Raw genomic sequence first — 21,543 nt, 5'->3', positions numbered from 1 at the left:
CTGCCTCCCCGTGCCAGGAATAGTACCTGATTCAATGAATTTATGTCAAACTAAGAATGGGTGGAACATCATTCTCACCGACAGGATTATTCAATAACCGTGAACACATTGATACTAGTTGTTATTGTTATAGCTGTTGTCTATTGAGTAATACAGGAATTGGGCTAAACAGTGGCTTGTTTAAGCCTCATAAACCCTCCTGTGAAGCGAGCACTGTTATCATGCCCGTTTTTCAGGTAAGGAGGGCAAGGAGGAGCAGCTTGCCCAATATAAGCCCAGGCCTTGTCTGCCTCCAAAGTCCAGAGAGTTTCTGCCTGGTGGTTGAGAACGTGGGATCTGTCTGGATTGTAGGTCGGAATGTCTGCTCCCGCACTTAGCCAACTTGACCTTTAAAAAGTGAAGTAAGTCAGTCAGAGAAACACAAATATGAAACCGTTTCACTTAGGTGGAATTTAAGAAACAGAACACAAAGGGAGAGGGGGGGGACAGGTTGTTAAATAGAGAGAAGGAAGGGGAAGAGGGGGAACCAGGCGAGGGGCCTTAGGAGTACACTTGTTGGGCACCTGGGTGGCTCAGTGGTTGAGCGCCTGCCTTGGCTCGGGTCGTCACCCTGAGGTCCTGAGATTCAGTCCCCCATGGGGGCTTCCCCGCAGGGAGGCTGCTTCTCCCTTTACTTCTGTCTCTGCCTCTCTCATGAAAAAATAGAATCTTAAAAAAAAAAACATTGGGACGCCTGCGTGGCTCAGTGATTGAGCATCTGTCTTCGGCTCAGGCCGCGATCTCGGGGCGCGGCATCGAGTCCCGCATCGGGCTCCTTGCGGGGAGCTGCTTCTCTCTCTGTCTCTGCCTCTGTCTCTGTCTCTCACGAATAAATCAATAAAATCTTAAAAAAAAAAAAATAGCAGTTAAAAAAAAGTATACTTGTTGCGGTGAGCTCGGAGAAAGGTACAGAAGTGCTGGATCACTCTACTGGAAGCCAGGAATTAATACAACACTCTGTTAGGGACACTGCAACAAAAAAGGACAAGAGCACCGGGCGGGACGCCCAGCGCCCTGACGCGGCGGCTCCGGCCCCAGCCGGCCTGCGGCCTCTTCTGCGCAGGCGCGCACGGGCAGCCCCGCCCCGCCCCGCCCCGCCCCGCCCCTACTCAGCCGGCGCCGGAGAGCCGGGGTGCGGGTCGGTGGGAGCTTTTCCAGCGCCCGCGGGGATCCGGTGCTACTAGGCTGCCGGTTCTCTGGGCAGTGGCTGGGCGTCCGCGGCGGCCGGGGAGGGAGCGCGAACCCCGGGATCCGGGGAAGAGGCTGTGCGGAGGGGCACCCGGAGGAACCCAGTTATGTGGCCGCCGCCGCTGTGGCTGCTGCCGCTGCTGCCGCTGCTGCTCTGGGCACCCACGGAAGCCGGTGAGTCACCCCCGGGCGGGCCAGCGGCCGCTGGGCCCCCTCTCCCTCTCCACCAGCCTCCACCAGCAGATGCTCGGCCTCCCCGCGCCCCGGGCTGCGGAAACCGGCGGGCCCTCGGGCTCCCAGAAAGCGAGTTCGCTGCCATGGGTCCTGGAAAATTACTGCGGAGGGTGACTCACGGGCCGCCACCTCAAGTCCTGTGACTGCTCACCGGTTCTTCCCCCCACCAGATGCCAAACCCTGGCCCGCTGATCCCCACAGAGAATGCTTGATGGGGGAGGGGGGATAAGAGCGCGGTGGCACATAACCCTTTCCCCCTTCTGACCCCAAGAGGATGGCTCTAAGAGCATGGCCATTCATTCATTCATTCATGCACGTCTGCATGCATTCAGCGCTTACTATGTGTCTGTCAGTGTTCCAGGTTCTTGGGGATACAGCTCTGAACTCCAGCGGGCCCTGGTTTCAAAACAGCTTTTGGCATTTTTAAAAAAGATTTTATTTATTTATTCATGAGAGGCACAGAGAAATAGGCAGAGGGAGAAGCAGGCTCCCTGCCGGGAGCCAGATGAGGAACTTGAGCCCAGGGATCGTGCCCTGAGCTGAAGGCAGACGCTCAACCCCTGAGCCACCCAGGCATCCCACTTTTGGCATTTAATGCCTGTGAGAGCTCAGGAGAGTTTCCTAAGCTCTCTGTTTCCACAAAATGTGTTGGGGATTGGGGTGGCTGGGAGGGGTTGGGGGGCAGACACTTTTTATGACTATGTCTTGGGAGGATGCTGAGCAAAGTTGGATGCACTTGGTAGCATAGTGATATTGATAATTCGTATGAACAGTTTATTTTTTTTTTATTTTTTTATTTTTTTTGGTATGAACAGTTTTAATACTGAATGTAGACTCGGTCCCTTATCTCACCAAAAAGGTGACTCCCAGAACACCGGGCACAGCTCCAGAAAAGAGGAACCCACAGTTTGAGGCGTTCACAGAGGGCCACCAACCCAAACCTCTTAAGGAGATTTCCAATATGGGTCCCACTGTGACCTCCATTTACAGATGAGGAGATTGAGGCATGGAGAGGGGAAGTAACTTGCTCAAGGCACCAGCAAGAAGTAGCAGGTCCAATGAGTAAATGAAAAATAGTGGACAGGGCTCCCTTGACCAGGACAGAAGAGCCTGGTGCCCAGGATCCTAGGTGCAGGGTAGATCAGGCCCGGGGTTGGCCCTAGGCTATGCTACTCCTCCATTAGCCTAGGCAAGTGGCTTAACCCTCAGAGGTGCACCTCACCTCTCTGTCCAGTAGGAATGAAAAAACTAGTGCACATCTCATGGGGCCATGGAGAGGGTTGCAGGAGGCCACGTGTCAGAAAGCAGCTCAGTGTCTGGCACAGATAGGCACCAAAGTGTGGTTATTAGACTTCACTCAATGTCATCTTAATAGCACCTTGGCAAGGAGGAGACTTGCTGTTTGGTGGAGGAAAGTACCGGAGAAGGAGACCCATGTGCCCAGAGCCATGCAGCTCAGCAGTGGCAGAGCTGGCGTTCAAACCCATGTTAGCATGCTCACCACTCCACAATTGCTTGTGTCCAAACCATGCCCTCCTCCACCCAGCACGCTCTAAGCACCCCTATCCATCACCTCCCAGCTTCTTCTTCCTCATAACACAATAATTATAACATTCACCTTGATAGAGCCATTGGGACATGCTAATCCCTCCACGTAGATTTCACTGTCTCGTCCACTCAACAATCCTATGATGCTATAACCATCCCCCAATTTACAGATGATAAAACTAGACTCAGAGGAGTGAAACCACCTGCACACAGACCCACAGTTGCTGAGTAGCAGTACCGGGGTTCAAAGAACTTAACTCCTTCCCACTGTCTCCATTATCTTTATTATTAAAAATAAGAATGTATAGCACCGTGTTTATTCATAGCAATAAAAGCCAAGACATAGTGAAGACCTACTATGAGCTGAGGCTGAAAGATTTTAATAGGGAGCCTGGTGGGTTAAAGGTCAGGACTGCCAAGTGTAGACCGCAGGGTTCAAATCCCCCTTCTGCCATTTACCCTCTCTGTGACGTGGAGCAAACGACTCTCTGCCTTGGTTTCCCCATCTATAAAGTGGGGCTGACAGTAGTGCTTGCCTCAAAGAGCTGTTTAAGGACAAAATGCTAAGAGATGTGTGAAGCACTCAGAACAGCCCCTGACCTGTGTAAAGCAACCTGTGCTAACTGTTATTAGTCCCACATTACAAGCTGGGAAAGAATCAGAGAGGTTAAATAACCTGCCTGAAGCCTCACAACAGAGATTGGAAGGGATCCAAAATCCTTGGGTTATAATCGCCTCCCTTCTTGTGCCAGGATCCCCTATAAACCTCCCAATCAGGGTCCATGCATAGTAATACTAATACTAATATTACCATATTTCATAGATTCTAAGATTTAAAGTTTCTGCCTCCTTTTTCCTACCCCTCTATCGGACATCCTGTAAATGACAGCATCCCAGTGACACTGATAACACTGAGCCGATGAAAACGTTCTGGAACTAGATAGTAGTAATAGTTACATACATGACTCATTGCCACTGAATTGGGCACCTTAAAATGGTTTAAATGGCAGATTTAAGTTTTTAACCACAATATGGACCACAATTTAAAGCATCGATGATGCTGAGATTGGGGAAATATGGTAATAACAGCACAGCGAAGCTGTGGGGATGGTTGCAGACCCGGGTAGGGGCTGGGATGGTGGGGGTGCCAGTGGGTGGTGCCCCTCGGCATCCAGACCTCCAACGCCAGGTCTGACCCTGCCCTGTGTTTCCCTGCAGGGCCCGTGACAGTGGGTGTGCTGGCGCCGGCTCAGGTACATGGCCTCCTGGGCGACACTGCAGAGTTGTCCTGCCAACTGCCGCCACTGGAGCATGGGGTGCACGTGACACAGGTGACCTGGACCCGGCGAGATGCGGCAGGAGAGGACTTCAATGTGGCGGTCTTCCACCCCACGCAGGGCCCCAGCTTCCCGGAGCCTGGGCGGTTGGAGTTTGTGGCCGCCAGGCCTGGTGAGGAGCTGCGGGACGGGTCACTGGCCCTGCGGGGACTGCGCGCAGATGATGAAGCCAACTACACCTGCCGCTTTGCCATGTTCCCCGAGGGCAGCAGGAGTGCCCATACCTGGCTCCGGGTGTTGGGTGAGCAGAGGAGCACGGATTAAAGGGGGGGGTAGGGGCTGGGGGGAGGAGGTGCAGGGATGGAGGGGCAGATTCTGTGGGGACAAAAGGAGGAGATGAGGCAGTGATGGGAGGGCCAGAGTGGGGGGGGGGGAGGGTATGCAGGGAGGGAAGTCAGAGAGGGAAGGGGCTGGAGGCTAGGAGGAGAGTTGGGATCCTGGAGTGTAAGATCTTAAAAGCTCTTGCAGGCTGAGGGCAGAGCATGGAGGAGGGTGGGTAGGAATGGGGAACAGGGGAAGTCAGGGGGAGTCCCGGCAGGGGCCTGAGAAGCAGGGAGGCCAGGGCTTGCTTCCCAGTTGGGTACTACTAGCTGGGCAAGTGCTTTCTTTAAAAAAACAAACGTATTTTTAAATTTATTTATTCATGAGAGACACAGAGAGAGAGGCAGAGGCACACACAAGGGAGGAACAGGTTCTCCACAGGGAGCCCAATAGGGGACTTGATCCCAAGACCCCAGGATCATGCCCTGAGCATGAAGACACTCAACCACTGAGGCACCCAGGCATCTCTTAGCAAGTGCTTTCATCTCAGATTCCCCCTTTCCTCGCCTGTAGAATATGCTTAGTGACGAGAGTGCTGCCCTCACAAAGCTCTCCTGAGAGTCTCAGGAGTTTATCCAGCTGAACCTTAGAACAGAGGCCAGCTGTGGGCTCCTGATGGCTGTCAACCACTGTTTCTATCTTTGTTTGTTTTTTTCTTAAAGATTTTATTTATTTATTCATGAGAGAGACAGAGAGAGAGGGGCAGAGACACTGGCAGAGGGAGAAGCAGGCTCCATGCAGGGAGCCCGCTGTGGGACTCGATCCCAAGACTCCAGGATCACGCCCTGGGCCAAAGGCAGGCACCAAACCACAGGATCAGAACAGCCACCCTGGGATCCCCCTGTTTCTCCCTTTGATAAGGAATTTGAATTATACCAACCAGAAGGAGAGTGACTCTGACACCGGTAGTGGAGGCTTTCCCCAGCGGGGCCCAGACACCCCCAGGCATTGTAGAAGACTCGTGGTTCATTTTCCTGAGCACTAGGAAGAATAATACAGAATATTTCCTCTTTGAAATTGAGTAGGAAGTCTCTATGCCTCCGTGAAATGGAGATCACTACGAGGATCACAGTGAAAGCTGACATGTACTTAGCGTTTAGTGGCCAGGAACTGATCCAGACCTTACAAGAGTGACTCCTGCACAATCAAGTGCTTGGAACCAGGGCCGAGCACACAGCACCCAACCATGGGTGGTGCTTGTCATTTCAGCAAACCTGGGACTTCAGGTCTTACAGTTCGGGATGAGGGTAAAACAGAACCAGTGAGCGGCCCTGGGCCCCGTTCCCGGCTTCTAGCAGCTGCGTCACTGGCGCCTGGGGCTGGATTCAAGGACACCACCACCACCATGCTGCCTTTCCTGTTAGCAGGGGCCTTTGCTGAGGACGAAGCTGGGGGAAGTGCTCCACACTGTGGGTTAAAGCTCTTTTGGTGGACCTGGGTGGCACACTTCGCACTCAAATTGCAGCTGTGTGAGGCGCAGAGGAAGCTCATAAAAGGTTATATGGTTAACTTCTGTCATGGTTAGGTGTGTGACCAATACAACCAGAGAGAACAAGCAAGACCTATTGGAAAGATTGAAAAATTTGGTGTTTGAGATCTCTGAAGATGAAATATTCACTTCTCTGATTACAGCCAGAAATTTAGTAGAGCAGGGGGGCGCCTGGGTGGCTCAGTTAGTAGAGTGTCCGACTCTTGATTTCGGCTCAGGTCATGATCTCAGGGTCATGAGATCAAACCCCATGTCGGGCTGCACGCTGGGCATGGAATCTGCTTGGGGTTCTCTCTCTTCCTCTCCCTCTGCCCCACCCCCTACCCTCAGAACAAGCCTTCACTCACTCTCTGTCTCTCTAAAAAAAATAAAATTTCGTAGAGCAGAAACAGGTTGGACATATCCTACTAATAGATGATCAGCCCCTACCTGATTTCAGAGAAATATGAACAAGTGATCCTAATGCTGTGGTCATAGGCTTGGCACCAGAACACTTTCATTATCAAATTCTGAATTGGGTGTCCTGGTTACTCCCGGATGGGGTGCCGTTCCTGATGGCTTTAGAGTAGGCCACAGACACCGAGGCCACTGTAGTGGGAAAACCAGAGAAAATGTCCTTTGTGGAGGCATTGCAGGGTGCTGGCCATGAATCTGAAGAGGCCATGATGATAGAAGATTGCGGGGATGATGTTGGTGGGGCTCAGAATGTCGGCACACTGGGTGTCTTAGTAACAACTGGGAAGTATCAAGCAGCAGATGAAGAAAAATACTAATCAGTCTCCTCAACTTTGTGAGAGCTTCCCTTGGGCTGTAGGCCACATTCTGCAGAGTCTATCATGACCCCTTATGTGAATCAGAAGCAACTGGAAACACAGCTTCTCGTGTGTGGAATTAATCCCTCCCTAAATCCATGCCAGCACAGATAGACGCAGACCAACCCTCCTCTACTGTACATCAATTAGAAAGAAAGGTGTTACATTGCAGCCAGCCCCTAAGCCTTGCTTATGTCTTTTGTTCTGTTTTGTAAAAGATGATGAGACTCAAAGAAAGTGAAAGCTAAGATTTTAGGCCATTCCTTTTAAAATAGTCCTCAGGTTAGGCAGGGCTGGGAGGGAGGTTCCATAAGGAGTCGTGTTCTCGGCCATCTCCTTGCTGGTACTTTGGGAGGGGGCGGTGTTCGGATTGTGAATAAACTTGCATGGCATTTTGTAAATGAGAAGATAATGTGTTGAAAAGCGTATTTGGCTGTAGTTGTATTTTTATTTTTATTTTTGGCTGTAGTTTTAATATTGGGTTCAGCTGTGAAATCTATCAGACGTGCCCGTGGGGCACCTGGGGGGCTCAGCCGGTGGAGTGTCTGCCTCCCGGCTCAGGTCATGATGCCAGGGTCCTGGGATCAAGCCCCACATCAGGTTCCTTGCTTGGCAGAGAGCCTGCTTCTTTCTCTCCCTCTGCCTGGCACTCCCCCTGCTTGTGCACTCTCTCTCTCTCTCTCTCTGTCAAATAAATAAATAAAATCTTTAAAAAAAAAAAAAAAAAAGAGGAAGAAGTGCTAAGTGGAATACAAGTCAGGAAAAGCAAAACAAATTGTCGTTCAGCCCAAGTGATCGAGTGAATTTGCTTTCACAGATGTAGAAAACTAGATTATCTACTAGATCAGTCCCAGCACAGTGACTTCTTTTTCTCTGCGTTAGCCAGAGATGACTAATTTAAACTTCGAACTTGATTTTAATTTAAAATTTCCTTTAATAACCTGTTCGTTACAGATGCCTATTGCATACTGTTGTCACTTTTATTTTGGAAAGTTATGTAACATTAAAAGTACCAGTATTTTACCAAAAAGAAAACACACACACACACCAAAAAACCCACAACCATGAGTCATATTTAAGAGAAATCTCCAGGGGGATCCCTGGGTGGCTCAGCGGTTTAGCGCCACCTTTGGCCCAGGGCGTGATCCTGGAGTCCTGGGATCAAGTCCCACATAGGGCTCCCTGCGTGGAGCCTGCTTCTTCCTCTGCCTTTGTCTCTGCCTCTCTCTCTCTCTCTCTCATGAATAAATAAAATCTTAAAAAAATAAGAGAAATCTCCAACCCATAATAATGCAACAATAACAAGCAATAATGAGGAAGGAAACAAGTGGAGCTCCAGGTTTGGGAATCACCAGAATAATGATGAAGGGTTTAGAGTCAGACCTCACATAAAAGCCCAGCTCTGTCCCATAGAACTGTGTGACCTTAAGCCTGTCTTCCCTTCTCAACCTGCAGAGCACTGCTCAGCCCTCCTCTCCTCCATGAAGCCCTCCTTCACTCCACCAACACTGCAGGCACCCCTTCTGGGATTCCCCCACCCCAGCCTTGCCCACTGCGGGTTGCCACACTCTCTCGGGAAATCTGTCTTCCTCTTTGACGGTGTAGCCCCTGAAGGCAGGGCTGGGTCCTATCATCACCCGTGATACAGCCAGGCAGTGTATTCAATTCCTAATAATAATAGTGTTTCCTGAGCACTTATGGTGCCAAGTACCATTTTATATTCTCATTGCCTATGATCCTGTCATTATCTCCCGTGGACAGATGAAGAAGCACATGTGCCCACAGCCACCCAGCGGCTCAGGGACAGAGCTGGGATTTGAACCTGGCCCGCCTGTACTCTCAGCTAGCTGCCCCTCTCCCGCAAGCCTCCAACCCCTGCTGCTGTGATGTTTGTAGAAAGACCGCAGGCGAGGACTGACCGGTCCCTTTCCCTCCTGTCCGCAGCCCAGCCCGAGAACAAGGCTGAGTCCGAGGAGGTCCTGTTCAGCCCGCTCAGCCCAGAGCCTGTGCCCGTGGCCCGCTGCGTCTCCAGTGAGGGTCGCCCACCCGCCCGCATCTCCTGGCCACACCTGGACGGCCAGGCCAATGAGAGCCAGGTGCCTGGACACCTGCCTGGCACGTTCACCGTCATCAGCCTCTTAACCTTGATCCCCTCGAGCAAGGTGGACGGCAAGAATGTCACCTGCAGAGTGGAACATGAGAGCTTGAAGAAGCCCGTCCTGCTGCCCGTGACTCTCGCTGTGCCTTGTGAGTGTGCCCAAACGTGAGCAAGCACAAGGACCGCTACATTGTCTACACGGGGCCCCCGGGCCACAAACAACACTATCCTTCATGGTCTGTACCAGCTTCTTAGGCGACAGTCCACGCTGCACCCTGGTTTGTCTACCCTGGCTCTCCTGGTCACTGTCTACACTGACACCCCACAGTCTCTCCCAACTCCCTTGAACCCGGCCTACGCACACTGCCTCCACCTGCTTCCCTAGGCAACTGTCTACACTGACCTTGCCTGCATTGCTACACTGTTTACTGCACTGTCTACCCCAACTCCCTTGTCCATTTTCTACACTGCCTACCATTGTCTACACTGGGTTTCTGAATATTCCCTCCTGGGCAGCTGCTACACTGATTCCCTCAGGTACTGTCTTCCTTGGACACCTGCAACATTGCCACTGGGTCTGAGGGAAGAGGGATCAACACTGGCTCCTCCCCATTAAAAAAAAAAAAAAAAAAACACTCTGTCTCATTGGCCTTGCCCATGAGGACTTTGAAAAGTCCTCCCTGTCTATCACATTTGGGATGGATAAGCAGCAGCTGAAGCAGAGCCATCCAGGATTCTTCCTGGCAGGACTTGTCAGAGCCTTGAATATATGTTCCTGTGGGTTATGGGCACCTAAGAGGCCTTTTCTTACAGGAGACCTACAGAATGCCAGGACCTGGCTACCAAGGAAAATGAGTACAGAGGAGCAGGTCCCCAGAAGCCTTCTCAGCACCCCCCTAGCCCCCACCCTGCCAAGGACTTTTGGCCTGCTGTTCTCTGAAGAGATCCATTGCCCCAGACTCCTCAAAGGCCTCTCTGTCTCGGGCTATTCCTGAAGCCCATTGAGGCCTTTTCTCATTATGCCATGACCCCACGTATCTTTAGGCCCCTCTGAGGAGTCCCTGTCTCTGAACCTGTGTGTCTATTTCCCTCAGACCCTCCCGAAGTCTCCATCTCCGGCTATGATGGCACTTTATACATGGGCCACAGTGAGGTCACTCTGAGCTGTGACGTCCGCAGCAAACCGGAGCCCACAGGCTATAACTGGAGCACGTGAGTCCTGGGTGGACCTGGGCTCCAGGGTCTGAGGGAGGAGGGGGCTGTGGGCCTGGACTCCTGGGTCCGAGGGAGGAGGGGGCTGGGGGCCTGGACCCCCGGGTCTGAGGGAGGAGGGGGCTGAGAGCATGGACTCCCAGGTCTGAGAGAGGAGAGTTTGGGGCCTGGATTCCTGGGTCTGAGGGAGGAGAGCCTGGGGGCCTGGATTCCTGGGTCTGGGGGAGGAGAGTTTGGGGCCTGGACCCCTGGGTCTGAGGGAGGAGGGGGCTGGGGGCCTGGACCCTCAGGTCTGAGGAAGGAGAGCCTGGGGACCTGGATTCCTGGGTCTGAGGGAGGAGAATTTGGGGCCTGGACCCCTGGGTCTTGGGAAGAAGGTGGGTACAAGAAAGTAAAAAGAGAGAAGTCGACTTTAGACCCCAGTGAACTTTCTGTCTTGTATGAACAGTTTATGAGAGGTCGGTTCAGGTTCGCTGTTACACCTGCTCTTTTGCGTGGCCTGCTGTGTGCCGGTGGCCACCTCATCCCGTGTGATTCCCCACACTCCGTGCACAGGCAGCATCATCACCGCGCCCGGGGTTCTTTAAGCCGGGCCCCAGTAACCACCATCATCTGCACGGGTCCCGCGGCCACAAGGGTGTAGAAGTGGCTCTCAAATCAGCATCTGGCTTAACCTCCTAACCTCGGGACTGTGCCACCTCCCAGGTCACCTCATGTAACCTGCTCAGTCACTTCTGACAGAGCGGGTGCTGTCCCCATTCTCTGGATGAGGAAACTGAGGCGCAGAGCACTCAGATCTCCTTGGATTCATACCAAGGCTGGGGGGAAGAGTGGGGGAAGCAAAAAGCAAAGGAATCGATAGTTTTACTTAATTCGCATCGGGCTTTTGTTCTAATTACAATCAAACTTATGACCGTTATAGAAACTTCAGACAATCCAGTTATGAGCAAAAAGAAAACACTAAGAACGTGTAGTCAAGTGCCCAGAAATATCCACCGTTACCCCATACCCCTCCCGCCTTCTGTTCTCTACGCTTCTCTCCCTCCGTCTCGGGAACGCCTTTCCGTGTCAGCTCTCAGAGCCGCATCCCCGTGCTCCCCAGCATCTCATCGGGAGAATTTGTAGACATACAAAAAAAGCTGTAAGACTTTGCCAGGGAGCGCTCAGAAACCCCCTATGTGGATTTCTCCCACTCATACTTTCCTGGACCTGCTCAATCATGTCCATCAATCCATCCCTCTCTCCATCCTTCAGGGGTTTTTTGTTTTGTTTTGTTTTGTTTCGTTTTGTTTTGTTTTGTTTTTACCTCTTATGCACTTCAGAGTACCCGCAACCCCCTTTGCGGTGCTGCTGGGATTCCGTTCCATCCTATGTGCATGCCATCAATTATTTAACGCCCCCTGCAAGAGAGATAGGGAGCTCGCGTCCCTCTTGCTAGCATGCAGATGCCAGCAGGGGTGATCATCCCCACCTGCCCGGCTCGGTGGATGGGCACAGCTGTGCCTCTAAGGAATCGTGGCCTTGGGTCTTCCAGTGAGTGGTGTTGGCTGACGCCTCCCCGTCCTGCCTCAAAGCACCGTGATCCAGGCTGCTGAGCCCACATGGCTGGGTTTCCATCCCAGCTCTGCCAAGCGCCCAGAACTCCGTGCTTGCATCTTCTCTGTCCATTAAACTGAAATGTGTCCGCTGTTTACCGTGTGCCAGATCCCACTGGCCAACACACCCTAGTAAATGAGACAGGCCACATTCCTTCCCGTCCTGGTGCTCCGTCCTAGCAGGGGAGGGAAACAATAAACAAAATAACATTGTGAGGTGTAGTGTGTCCGATGGGGATAAATGCTGGGAAGAGGTAAAGCAGAGCGGGGAGGGGTGGGGGGTTTTGCAGTTGCAATAAGCTGGCCAAGAAGGCTGTCGCTAAGGTGACGTCTGAGCCCAGGCCTGAAGGAAGTGAGGATGCGCCGTGCACATACCCGGGGGAATAGCATTCCAGGCAGAGGGAACAGCATGTGCAAAGACCTGCAGTGGAAGCCTAACTGGAGTGTTGGAAGATGAACTCGTAGGCCACTGTGGATACAGAGCAAAGGGGAGAGTAACAGACAGTGTGGTCCGAGGTATCTGCAGCCGGTGGATGGGGTCTGTGGCTGTGTTAGCACTTTGGGTTTATGCAGGGTGAGGCAGAAGCCACAGGAAGGCTCTGAATAATGAAAGGATGTGAAAAGTTAGTACTTACAAGATCTCTCCAGCTGCTCATAGGGGACAGTGTGGTGGGGGTGGGGTAGAGGCAGGGAGTCCCATGAAAAGGTAGCCAAGGTGGCCCAGAAGCTGGGGGATCGGACCGGGGTGGTGGCTGGGGAGGCCTGCAGAGGGGCTGGAGTCCAGAGAGGTTTTGGAGGTGAGATGGGTGGGACCCGCTGATGGGTTGGATGTGGGTGTGAGTGGAAGAGTCGGGGAACTCCAGGGTTGCTCTCAACTTTGATCAGAGACAGCATGAGTACACAGTGAGAGCTCACACCTGCCACTTCACCCATCTGTCTCTCCCAGGACTGTGGGTCCCCTGCCGCCCTCTGCTGTGGCCCAGGGCTCGCAGCTCCTGATCCATACCGTGGACGAGTCAATCAACACGACTTTCATCTGCCGTGTCAGCAACGCCCTAGGGACTGGCCAGGCAGAACTGAGCATCCTGGTCAGAGGTGAGGAGTCCCTTGGGTGGTAAGAATAGAGGGACCGAAGGAGGAAGTCCCAGCAGGATTCCCTCTGAGGGAGGAGTTTGGAAGTGCTCCCTGGTTAAGAGAGTCCTCAGACACAAGAATGCTTTCTGATTCCCATCTCCCCCCAATCCCCCTCATGAAAGGACCAATGCAGTCAGCTTTAGTCTCTGTTAACATCTGTACCACTGAAACTATTGTACAGCCTGCTGGATAACCCCCTCTGCAAACCCAGGGTTGGGTAGTTGCAGGAGGCTTGTCCCCAGGGTCTCAGAAAGGCCTTCCCAAGTATATTAGGCAAGAGTCTCTATCAACTGAAATTGATAGAAGGACAACTCAAAATAGTCTAAGCAAAAACGGGACTTTATTGAAAATGCACCTTCAGGTACAGTTGGATCCAGATGCTCCAACTGTGAAACCCAGGAACTTCCCTTTACATCTCTTGTCTCTGCTTTTCTCTGTGTTCTCAGGAAGGTGAGCTGTCCCTTGGCAGCTATAGCCTCCCATCTCACCCATCTAGTAATCCCAGGGGAGAGAATATACCACTTCCAGTAGCTCTAGCCAAAGTCCCAGGGTTGGCTGTCATTGGCTTAACTGGGGTCACAGCCTCCCTATGAATCAATCACAATAGCTTCAGAGAATGAAATGCTCTGACTGGCCAGACCTGGGTAAAAGTCCTGTCCTAGGAACCAGGGGGTGGGATCAGGTCCTCCTAACTATATAGACTGAGAGACAGAGCAGTAGCTTCCCTAAAGGATGAGGAGTAACGTTTAAGGGCAGGTGAAGACCCCAGAAGCCTCTGAACCTAACTCTGCTTCCTTTTGTTCTTGCAGAAAAACCTCCCAACAAGCACGGCTTGTCCACTGTGACCATCATCATTTGTGGAGCTGTGGCCGGGATCATTGTGGTCCTGGGGTTGCTGTTATATTTCTTGCTGTACAGACGCCCCCGTGAGTCCTTCCTCTTTGGCACATCTCCTGCCTGTCAGCAGTGAATGAGCATTATTACAACTGCCATGGTTGGCCACCATGGCAGCCTATACTAAGATCTATACTAAGCCCCATGCATGGCAGCCTCCTCAGTACCATGAGGTTCCCCCATTTTACACCTGAGGACACTTAAGTTCAGAGGCTCTTGTTCATTGGATCGGTGATTCCTTTTACAAATGTTTAGGGAGTAAGGGTAGCAGCTGGCACTCTGATCCCCACCTCTTAAGGTCCTGATGCTCTTTTTTTCTTTTAAGATTTTTTAGTTGTTTATTCATGAGAGACACACAGAGAGGCAAAGACACAGGCAGAGGGAGAAGCAGGCCCTTCGCACGGAACCCATGTGGGACTCAATTCCCAGACTCAGGACCATGACCGGAGCCAAAGGCAGACACTAAACTGCTGAGCCACCGAGGCATCCCAAGGGCCTGATGCTCTTGACTCAAGGGCTCCACCCAGGCTGTCCCTCTGCCTGGAGCACCCTCCCCATGGCTCCTTCTGGTGAAGTCCTTTGGCTGCATAAGAAGAGCTACATTTTCCAGAGCACTTTATACCTGTGGTGAAAGGGACTTTCTGTGCAATGCCCCTCTCAAATGCTCACTACCACCCTGCAAAGTGAGTCCTGCCATGAGCCCCACAGTAGAGACAAGGAAATGTTTGCTTGGAGAGATGAGGTCTGCCAACAGGTGCACAGCCAGAAGGTCAGGCAGAGAGGGCGGTTCTGTTGCCCTCAAAGCTTATACCCTCAACCGCTAAACAAAACTGCCTCCTCACAGCCCCGCTGGAGGCCGCCTCCTCCAGGAAGCCCTTTCTGATCTCCCAGAGTGAGCCTAGCACCTTTTCTGGTCTTCCCCATCCCCCATCCCAGCCCTTGCCCACTCTGGGATGCCACTGTGTGGGGACTTATCTGTCTCTCCAGAGAACTGTGATCCCCAGAACAGCAGAGCTAGAACTGTCATGGTCATGGCTGTGTCCCCAGCCCCACCTCCCACTGGGGGCCGGGCACACAGGAGACACTTGAGGAAGTATTTATGAAGTATGGCATCTCCAGGGCCCTCATTCTACCACTTTATTAATTGTGTCATCAAGGGCAAATGACCGACTCTCTTTGACTCAGTTTCCTCCTCTGTGAAATGGGAGTAACTGTACCTCATCATACAGGTAAAGTGCTTGGCGCAGCATTTGGCTCGTCATAAGCCACATGCTGGCTCTATGTAGGCTCTAATAACTATTGCCGCCAATACTATTACTATGATTAATCTGAACTCCATGAGAGTAGGGATTTGTGTCTGTTTTGCTCATAGCTGTACCTGCAGCACCTAGCATGCACCTGGCACAAAGTAGACATTTCCTATTTGCTAAATAAATCCCTGTTTGATGGTTGAGAAAACCGAGGCACAGAGAGTCAATTGCCTGAGGTCACACAGCTCCTAAAGAACAGGGCTGGGATTTGAAGCCTTCTATCGTATTCTAGAACCCATGCTGAATAAATATCTATTTATACTTAATAACTACATGAATAGCTGTGTGAGGCATATACCCCAGTCCTGTTTTACGAATAACCACTGTGGGGAGTGGCTCCTCCATGTCAATGGCAGAATTGGGGCCAAGAATTCAAGGGGCTCTGACACCCACATGTGTCCTCCTGCCATGCTTTCCAGCATTGTCATTCATTCCTGACAACTTCTCCTCTTCTTTCCCTAGGTCAGAACCAACGCAGCTCCACTGCTAATGGCGTAAGTATGGTGGTGGAGATGAGGAGGGTGTGGAGTCTGCATGGACATTCCCAAGGAGGGGACAGACACCTCTGGGCACCCACAGCGCTTAACCAAAAGCCAGCATGGTGTCAGGAGCCAGGTCCTGGATCTTTTCTCCAAATACCTGGAGCAGTGGTTCCCAACCTTTCCTGCTGGGCAGACTCCCCTGAAAAGTTTGCCCAAAATGCAGGTTCCCAGGTCCTTCCCTCTGAGAGTCTGGTCTGGTGGGCCTGTGCTGGGGTCTGGGGATCTGCATTTCCATAAATGACCCATGCCTCCCCACTCACGACCATACCTTAAGAAGTACTGCCCTGGCTTCCAGGGAGAGGGGAGGGGACAGGTCTGCAGCTGTTTTCACCCTGAGCTTCAGTGTTTGGAAGGGCCCTGAGGCTAAAGTTTGAATATCTGCCTTCTAGCATGTCATCTATACAGCTGTGAACCCTGATGCCAGCTCCTCCCAGGATCCACAGACAAACAGCCCCAGGTGACAAGGTGACAGTGTCACCACTGTTGGAGAGAGACTGGGACTGGGGAGGAATGGACTTTGCAGCTGGACCCTGGCCCAGTGGATGCAGTCTCCCTTCAAAGAGAGTGGCCACCCTTCTCATGCCAGACCTCAAGACGTACAGTGGCAGGTGCAAGTCCAGCTGTCCCCACGACCCCTCCCTCTCAGGTTCAGTTATTCACCGGAAGGAATCCCAGAACTCAGGAAAGTGGTTGTGCTCATGGTTACAGTTTACTACAACGAAAGTATGAGATTAAGATCAGAAGCATGAAAAGTCGCATGAGGCACCATCCAGAAGAGTCTTGGCACCAGCTTTCACTTGCACTGACAGTACTGATTTTTCCTGGCAATGATATGTGTCAACACAGAGTCCTGCCAACCGAAGAAGCTCAGCTGAGCCTTGGTTTCCAGGGTTTTTATTGGGGAGTCCATCATTGCAGACACCGGCTGACCACCCATGGAACTGACTTAGTCTCCAGCACCTCCCTACGGCAAAGCCTCACTATAAATCACACTGTTATCATAGACTCACTGGTGCTGCCCACAGCCCCAGGCAAAATAAGACTCTTATCAGCCAGGATACTCCCAGGGGCTTAGAGATTCCCTGCCTCCCAGAGCCAGGGGCAAAGGAAAGGGCTAAATCTTACTTTGGGCAAGATTAACCCTTTCCTGCATTGTCATTGTGGGGCCACACAGACTATTGCAAGTGCCAGCAAAGTTTTGTAAGAATCTGACCTCTGGCCTTGACCTTCTGAATCTCCATGTCAGTGGAATCCCTGTGATTACAAGAGAGAGCCGCCAGCCTTATCCAGAAGAGAAGCCGAGGCTGGAACTCAGCTGCTAGGGCACTCTGAGGAGCAGAAACAATGGTAGACATAAACTTGGAGGATGCAAGTTCCTGGCACCTTCTGCCAAGACTTGGGGCCTGGCATTGACAGGACATCGGAGGTTGACAGGACATCAGAGAAGGGGAGCCAGTACCCCACCAAAGAAAGCAAAGTGTCGAAAACAAGGAGGAAAAGGTTCTAGGAGAGCAGAAACCACAGCTGTGCAAGCCATACAGACGGCCCTCAGACCAGGGAGGATACAGCCCAACATCCCAGAGGGAGAACTTCTCAGGTACAACTGACCCATTTCTTTTACAACAGACTCTGACCTTGGAGGCAGGCACCAGAATTCCTCTAACAGTGAGACCTGTCTGTTGGGGAAGGACTTGGCAGGAAAGACCATGGGCCAGAATGCTAAACTGGAGCATGAGGCATGAGCTGCTGTACAAGAGAAAAGAAGTTCTTGGGATTCACTCAGGGTAGAAGGGAGAGTGTGAACAGCCTCCATAAGGGGTAAGGTGTAAGGGATGGCAAGGAGAGATAAATGGGAGGTTGGCCACATTGCTACTACATGAACCCCTATCCAGCCCCCAGCCCCAAATACTTTCTTAAAGTTAATTTATTACACCTCAAGTGTCTGTGTGCAGGGGAGGTCTTTCATAAGAATTGGAGACAGGCTGTTTTGTGTGAACAAAACCAGAGGTGTGGGAGCAAGAACCTGAGTCAAGGGGTCACTTGGGTGTCTCAGTGGGTTAAGTGTCTGATCCTACATTTTTAAAGATTTTATTTATTTGTTTATTTATTTGAGAGAGAATAAGCAGAAAGGAAGGGCAGAGGGAGAGAGAAGCAGATTCCCCACTGAGCAGGGAGACTGATGCAGGACTCAATCCCAGAACCCCAGGATCATGACCTGAGCCCAAGACAGATGCTTAACCCACTGAGCTGCCCAGGTGCCCCTAAATAGCACATCTTATTTTAAGATTTTATTTATTTACTCATGAGACACTCAGAGAGAGAGGCAGAGACACAGGCAGAGGGAGAAGTAGGCTTTCCGCAAGGAGTCCGGTGTGGGACTCGATCCCAGGACTGCAGGATCACACCCTGAGCCAAAGGAAGATGCTCAACTGCTGAGCCACCCAAGCATCCCTGAATAGCATATTTTAGATGGAGGAATTGTATCACCACAAACTTAGTGGCTTAACACACAAAATTCTTCTCTCACAGTCTGGAGGTCAGAAGTCCAGAGTCTCACTAGGCTAAAATCAAGGTGTTAGCAGGGCTGGTTCCTCTGGAGGCTCCAGGGAAGAATCCATTCCCTGCCTCTCCAGCTTCTAGGAGTGCTGCTGGCATCCCTTTTCATATGGCCCATCATATGGCCTTTCCTCCCCATTCTCCCACTTCCCTCCTCCAAATTTCTTGCCTCTCTCTTTCCTTTATAGAACCCTGTAATCACACCAGGCCCACTCGGGTCATCCAGACTGAGCTCCCTATCTCAAAGTCCTCAACAAGATTTTATTTGTTTGAGAGAGAGAGAGAGAGCATGAGTACAAGCAGGGGAGCAGCAGACAGAGGGAGAGGGAGAAGCAGGCTTCCCGCTGAGCAGGGAGCCTGATGCGGGGCTGGATCCCAGGATGCTGAGATCATGACCTGAGCCAAAGGCAGACGCTTAACCCACTGAGCCACCCAGGCACCCCCAGACACTTGTTCTGCACTTTTCTTTTATTACTAAGGTTTCTGGGAATTCTAAGAGAGTGTCTTTAGTGTTTTTACAAAAAGTCACATAGTGGGGTACCTGGGTAGCTGAGGACTTTTTCAACCAAGCCCCTACTGGATGGGCGTTTGTAGTATTTCTGCCCCTTTACCATTACAGAGTTGTAATGAGTGGCCTTACATGCTGTCACACCCCAGCTCATGTTGACACATAAGTGTAGGACATACTTCCAGAGGTGAAATTGCTAATCAAAGAGTATGTGCCCCTGCTGTTGTGATAGATACTATAAATGGTCCTTCCTAGAAGCCTCTGTGCTGGGCAATGATGGGTGTGACCACTGGTTTCAGTGGGGGGAGCATCTGTGAATTCCACAAGAGCCAGGAGTGGAGAGCAGACCCAGAATTTTGGTATAGGAGTCAGAAAAACTTCACATAAAATTGAGAAAAAACCCGATGATCAATATTGGAGAAGGAAGGGGACAGTGTCTGATGGAGAGCCTAAAATAGCCCCAAACCCTCCCTCAGCTGACTCTGCTCCAACCGGGAGGAAAAGGAGTTCTGAGCCAATGCTCAAAAGGCCACATAGTGTAGGATTCCGTTTGCAAGAAATGTCCGGCGTAGGCAAATCCAAAGAGGCAGAAAAGCCATCAGTGGTGGCCAAGGCCTGAGGGAAGGAGGTGACAGTGAAGGACCACTTAATGGGTTCAAGGTTTCCCTTTTGCACGATTGAAAAAACGTTCTGGAAATAGTGGTGATGGTTGCACAGCACTGTAATGTATTAAATGCCACTGAGCTGCACATTTTAAATTGGTTAAAATGAGGGGCGCCTGGATGGCTCAGTTGGTTGCTCAGACCGTTGAGTGTCTGACTCCTGATTTTGGCTCATGTCATGATCTCAGGGTCATGAATGGAGCCCTGTGTCGGTTTCCACGCTGAGCACGGAATCTGCTTGAGGATTCTCTCCCTCTCCCTCTCTGTTTCAAATAAGTAATATAATATAATATAATATAATGGTTAAAATTATCAAAAAATAAATGTGGTTAAAATGATCAATTTTTATTTTTTTTAATTTTTTAAAAGATTGTATTTATTTATTCTTGAGAGATAGAGAGAGGCAGAGAAACAGGCAGAGGGAGAAGAGGGCTCCCTGTAGGGAGCCCCATGCGGGACTTGATCCCAGGGCCACAGGATCATGACCTGAGCCAAAGGCTCAACCACTGAGCCACCCAGGTGCCCCAAAATGATTGATTTTATATGTTAGTTTTACTACAATAAGAGAAAAAACTTAAATTTTTTTTTTTTTTTTTTTAAACTTTAAAATTTTTATAGAAAAAAATGTTTCCCAGCTCTTAGGAGCCGAATTTTTAAGAACCAATTAAATTCATGAAGTGAAGGATGGGTGAATTTTTTTTTGAAGATTTTTATTTATTTATTTTTGTGTGAGAGAGAGAGAGCATGAGCATGGGTGGGGAGGGGAGGGAGAAGCAGACTCCCCGCTGAGTAGGGAGCCTGTCGTGGGGCTGGATCCTGGGATCATGACCTGAGCTGAAGGCAGATGCTTACCCACTGAGCCACCCAGGTGCCCCAAGGATGGGTGAATCTTAAAGAAAAAAATAGTATTCTAACTTTTAAGGAGAAAAGTTCTTTAATAAGTCTTTATAAGCACAATAAGGCAGACTTTCTTCAAGGGGAGGGGCCATTGCAATAGACCCATTGCAATGGGATCGTGTGGGGAGTGGGTGGGGGATTAGATTCAACTCTGAACACAGCAAGGGCAAGTAGGACTTTATAACCAAGGAGCAGGTGGGGGGCAGCAGGTGGGATATTACTAAGAGGTAAATCAGATGTAAGGGGGATCCTGGCTAACCTAACCTGACAAGATTCTTACTGAAGACAGGCCAGGATGACCAGATACCACCTGGGGAGTGGGGGGAGCGGGGAGGAGGAACCTATCAGACGTGGAGGGCAAGTGCTATCAAGGGCCAATAGCTGACTTAGGAGGATACTTGCCAAATTTGGACAAAACAGACATGAACACAGAAGTCCAAAACTCAGACCTCATAGGAAGTGTGCGGGGGAGCCTAGGTAGAGGCCAGTCAATGAGAGAATCTCCATCAGTATATAAAAATGTGATGGTGAGAATGCTTCAGGTTCGTTCCAAGAGCAGAGAGCGCCCCTCTCCCCACTGCTCCCCAGGCCCAGATTAAAAACAAGGAACCGGATTGTCTGTTTCTACTCCAGGCACCGTGTGTGGAGTTCAGCTCTGCAACTCTGCTGTTTGTTCTATTTTCCACCACTCGTTGGCATCATCCTCAGGCTGGTGCCAAGATGGCTGCTGCATTCCTGCCATCACAACCAGACCCAGACCTGGAAAAACAGACCAGCGTGTCCTGGGTGAAATTCCCCAGCAGCCTCTTCTCGGGCATCATTGGCCAGCGTCATCCACTGCTCAACCAATCCCTAGCCAAGAGAAGAGGACTGCTTGGGAGGCTTGGACCACTCAGGACCTGTCCTCTGGGGTTAGGGAAGAGCCCAGAGGAAGGCTGCAGAAGGGACAACAGAAGTCTGGATCTCTGGTATTTATTAGCAGTGACTCTCTGGGTAGTTGGAAGATGACTGAATGTTACTCTCTTCTTTTTGAGCTCATACTGTCTAAATTTTCCATATTAAACCTTGACTTTTAATAATGCAAAGGAATCAAAGTCATTATTTGAAAGAAACAAACTGAAAGAGAGAGATAGAGAGAGAGAGAGAGAAGCTTCAGCATGCAGAAAA

At 51.0% G+C, this 21,543-nt stretch overlaps 1 protein-coding gene and 1 pseudogene across 3 annotated transcripts; both read left to right on the top strand.

Annotated features, from left to right (window-relative positions):
- The first annotated feature begins 1,126 nt into the window (after positions 1–1,126).
- On the top strand, positions 1,127–21,461 carry PVR (PVR cell adhesion molecule). 3 transcript variants are annotated; one of them, XR_003127045.3, is made up of 9 exons: positions 1,127–1,401; positions 4,228–4,587; positions 8,913–9,215; positions 10,161–10,278; positions 12,820–12,968; positions 13,817–13,933; positions 15,674–15,705; positions 16,143–17,350; positions 21,010–21,461. XR_003127045.3 is itself a non-coding variant. In XM_025424714.3 (8 exons), exons 1-8 carry the CDS (start codon positions 1,335–1,337, stop codon positions 16,212–16,214), a joined length of 1,218 nt encoding a protein of 405 aa, XP_025280499.3. In that variant the 5' UTR covers positions 1,127–1,334; the 3' UTR covers positions 16,215–21,461. The 3 variants fall into 3 exon arrangements, 1 of the variants encoding a protein (XP_025280499.3); XR_003127044.3 differs by having other exon boundaries at positions 16,143–17,571; XM_025424714.3 differs by having other exon boundaries at positions 16,143–21,461.
- LOC112645636 (haloacid dehalogenase-like hydrolase domain-containing protein 2) lies at positions 5,854–8,034 on the top strand (annotated as a pseudogene).
- Positions 21,462–21,543: the final 82 nt, after the last annotated feature.

The sequence above is a fragment of the Canis lupus genome, chromosome 1 (assembly GCF_003254725.2).
Source record: "Canis lupus dingo isolate Sandy chromosome 1, ASM325472v2, whole genome shotgun sequence".
In the NCBI taxonomy this organism is placed as follows: Eukaryota; Metazoa; Chordata; class Mammalia; order Carnivora; family Canidae; genus Canis; species Canis lupus.
The sequence above is the reverse complement of the archived record's forward strand: the minus strand, read 5'-3'. Positions and strand labels throughout refer to the sequence as shown.

What these genes read in the sequence shown, in the direction of transcription:
- PVR (XM_025424714.3), top strand. Translation starts at nt 1,335, where the DNA reads ATGTGGCCGCCGCCGCTGTGGCTGCTGCCGCTGCTGCCGCTGCTGCTC. An exon ending in ACAGGCTATAACTGGAGCAC is followed by an intron (nt 10,279 to 12,819) that starts GTGAGTCCTGGG and finishes TGTCTCTCCCAG; the next exon opens with GACTGTGGGTCCCCTGCCGC. An exon ending in ACTGAGCATCCTGGTCAGAG is followed by an intron (nt 12,969 to 13,816) that starts GTGAGGAGTCCC and finishes TTGTTCTTGCAG; the next exon opens with AAAAACCTCCCAACAAGCAC.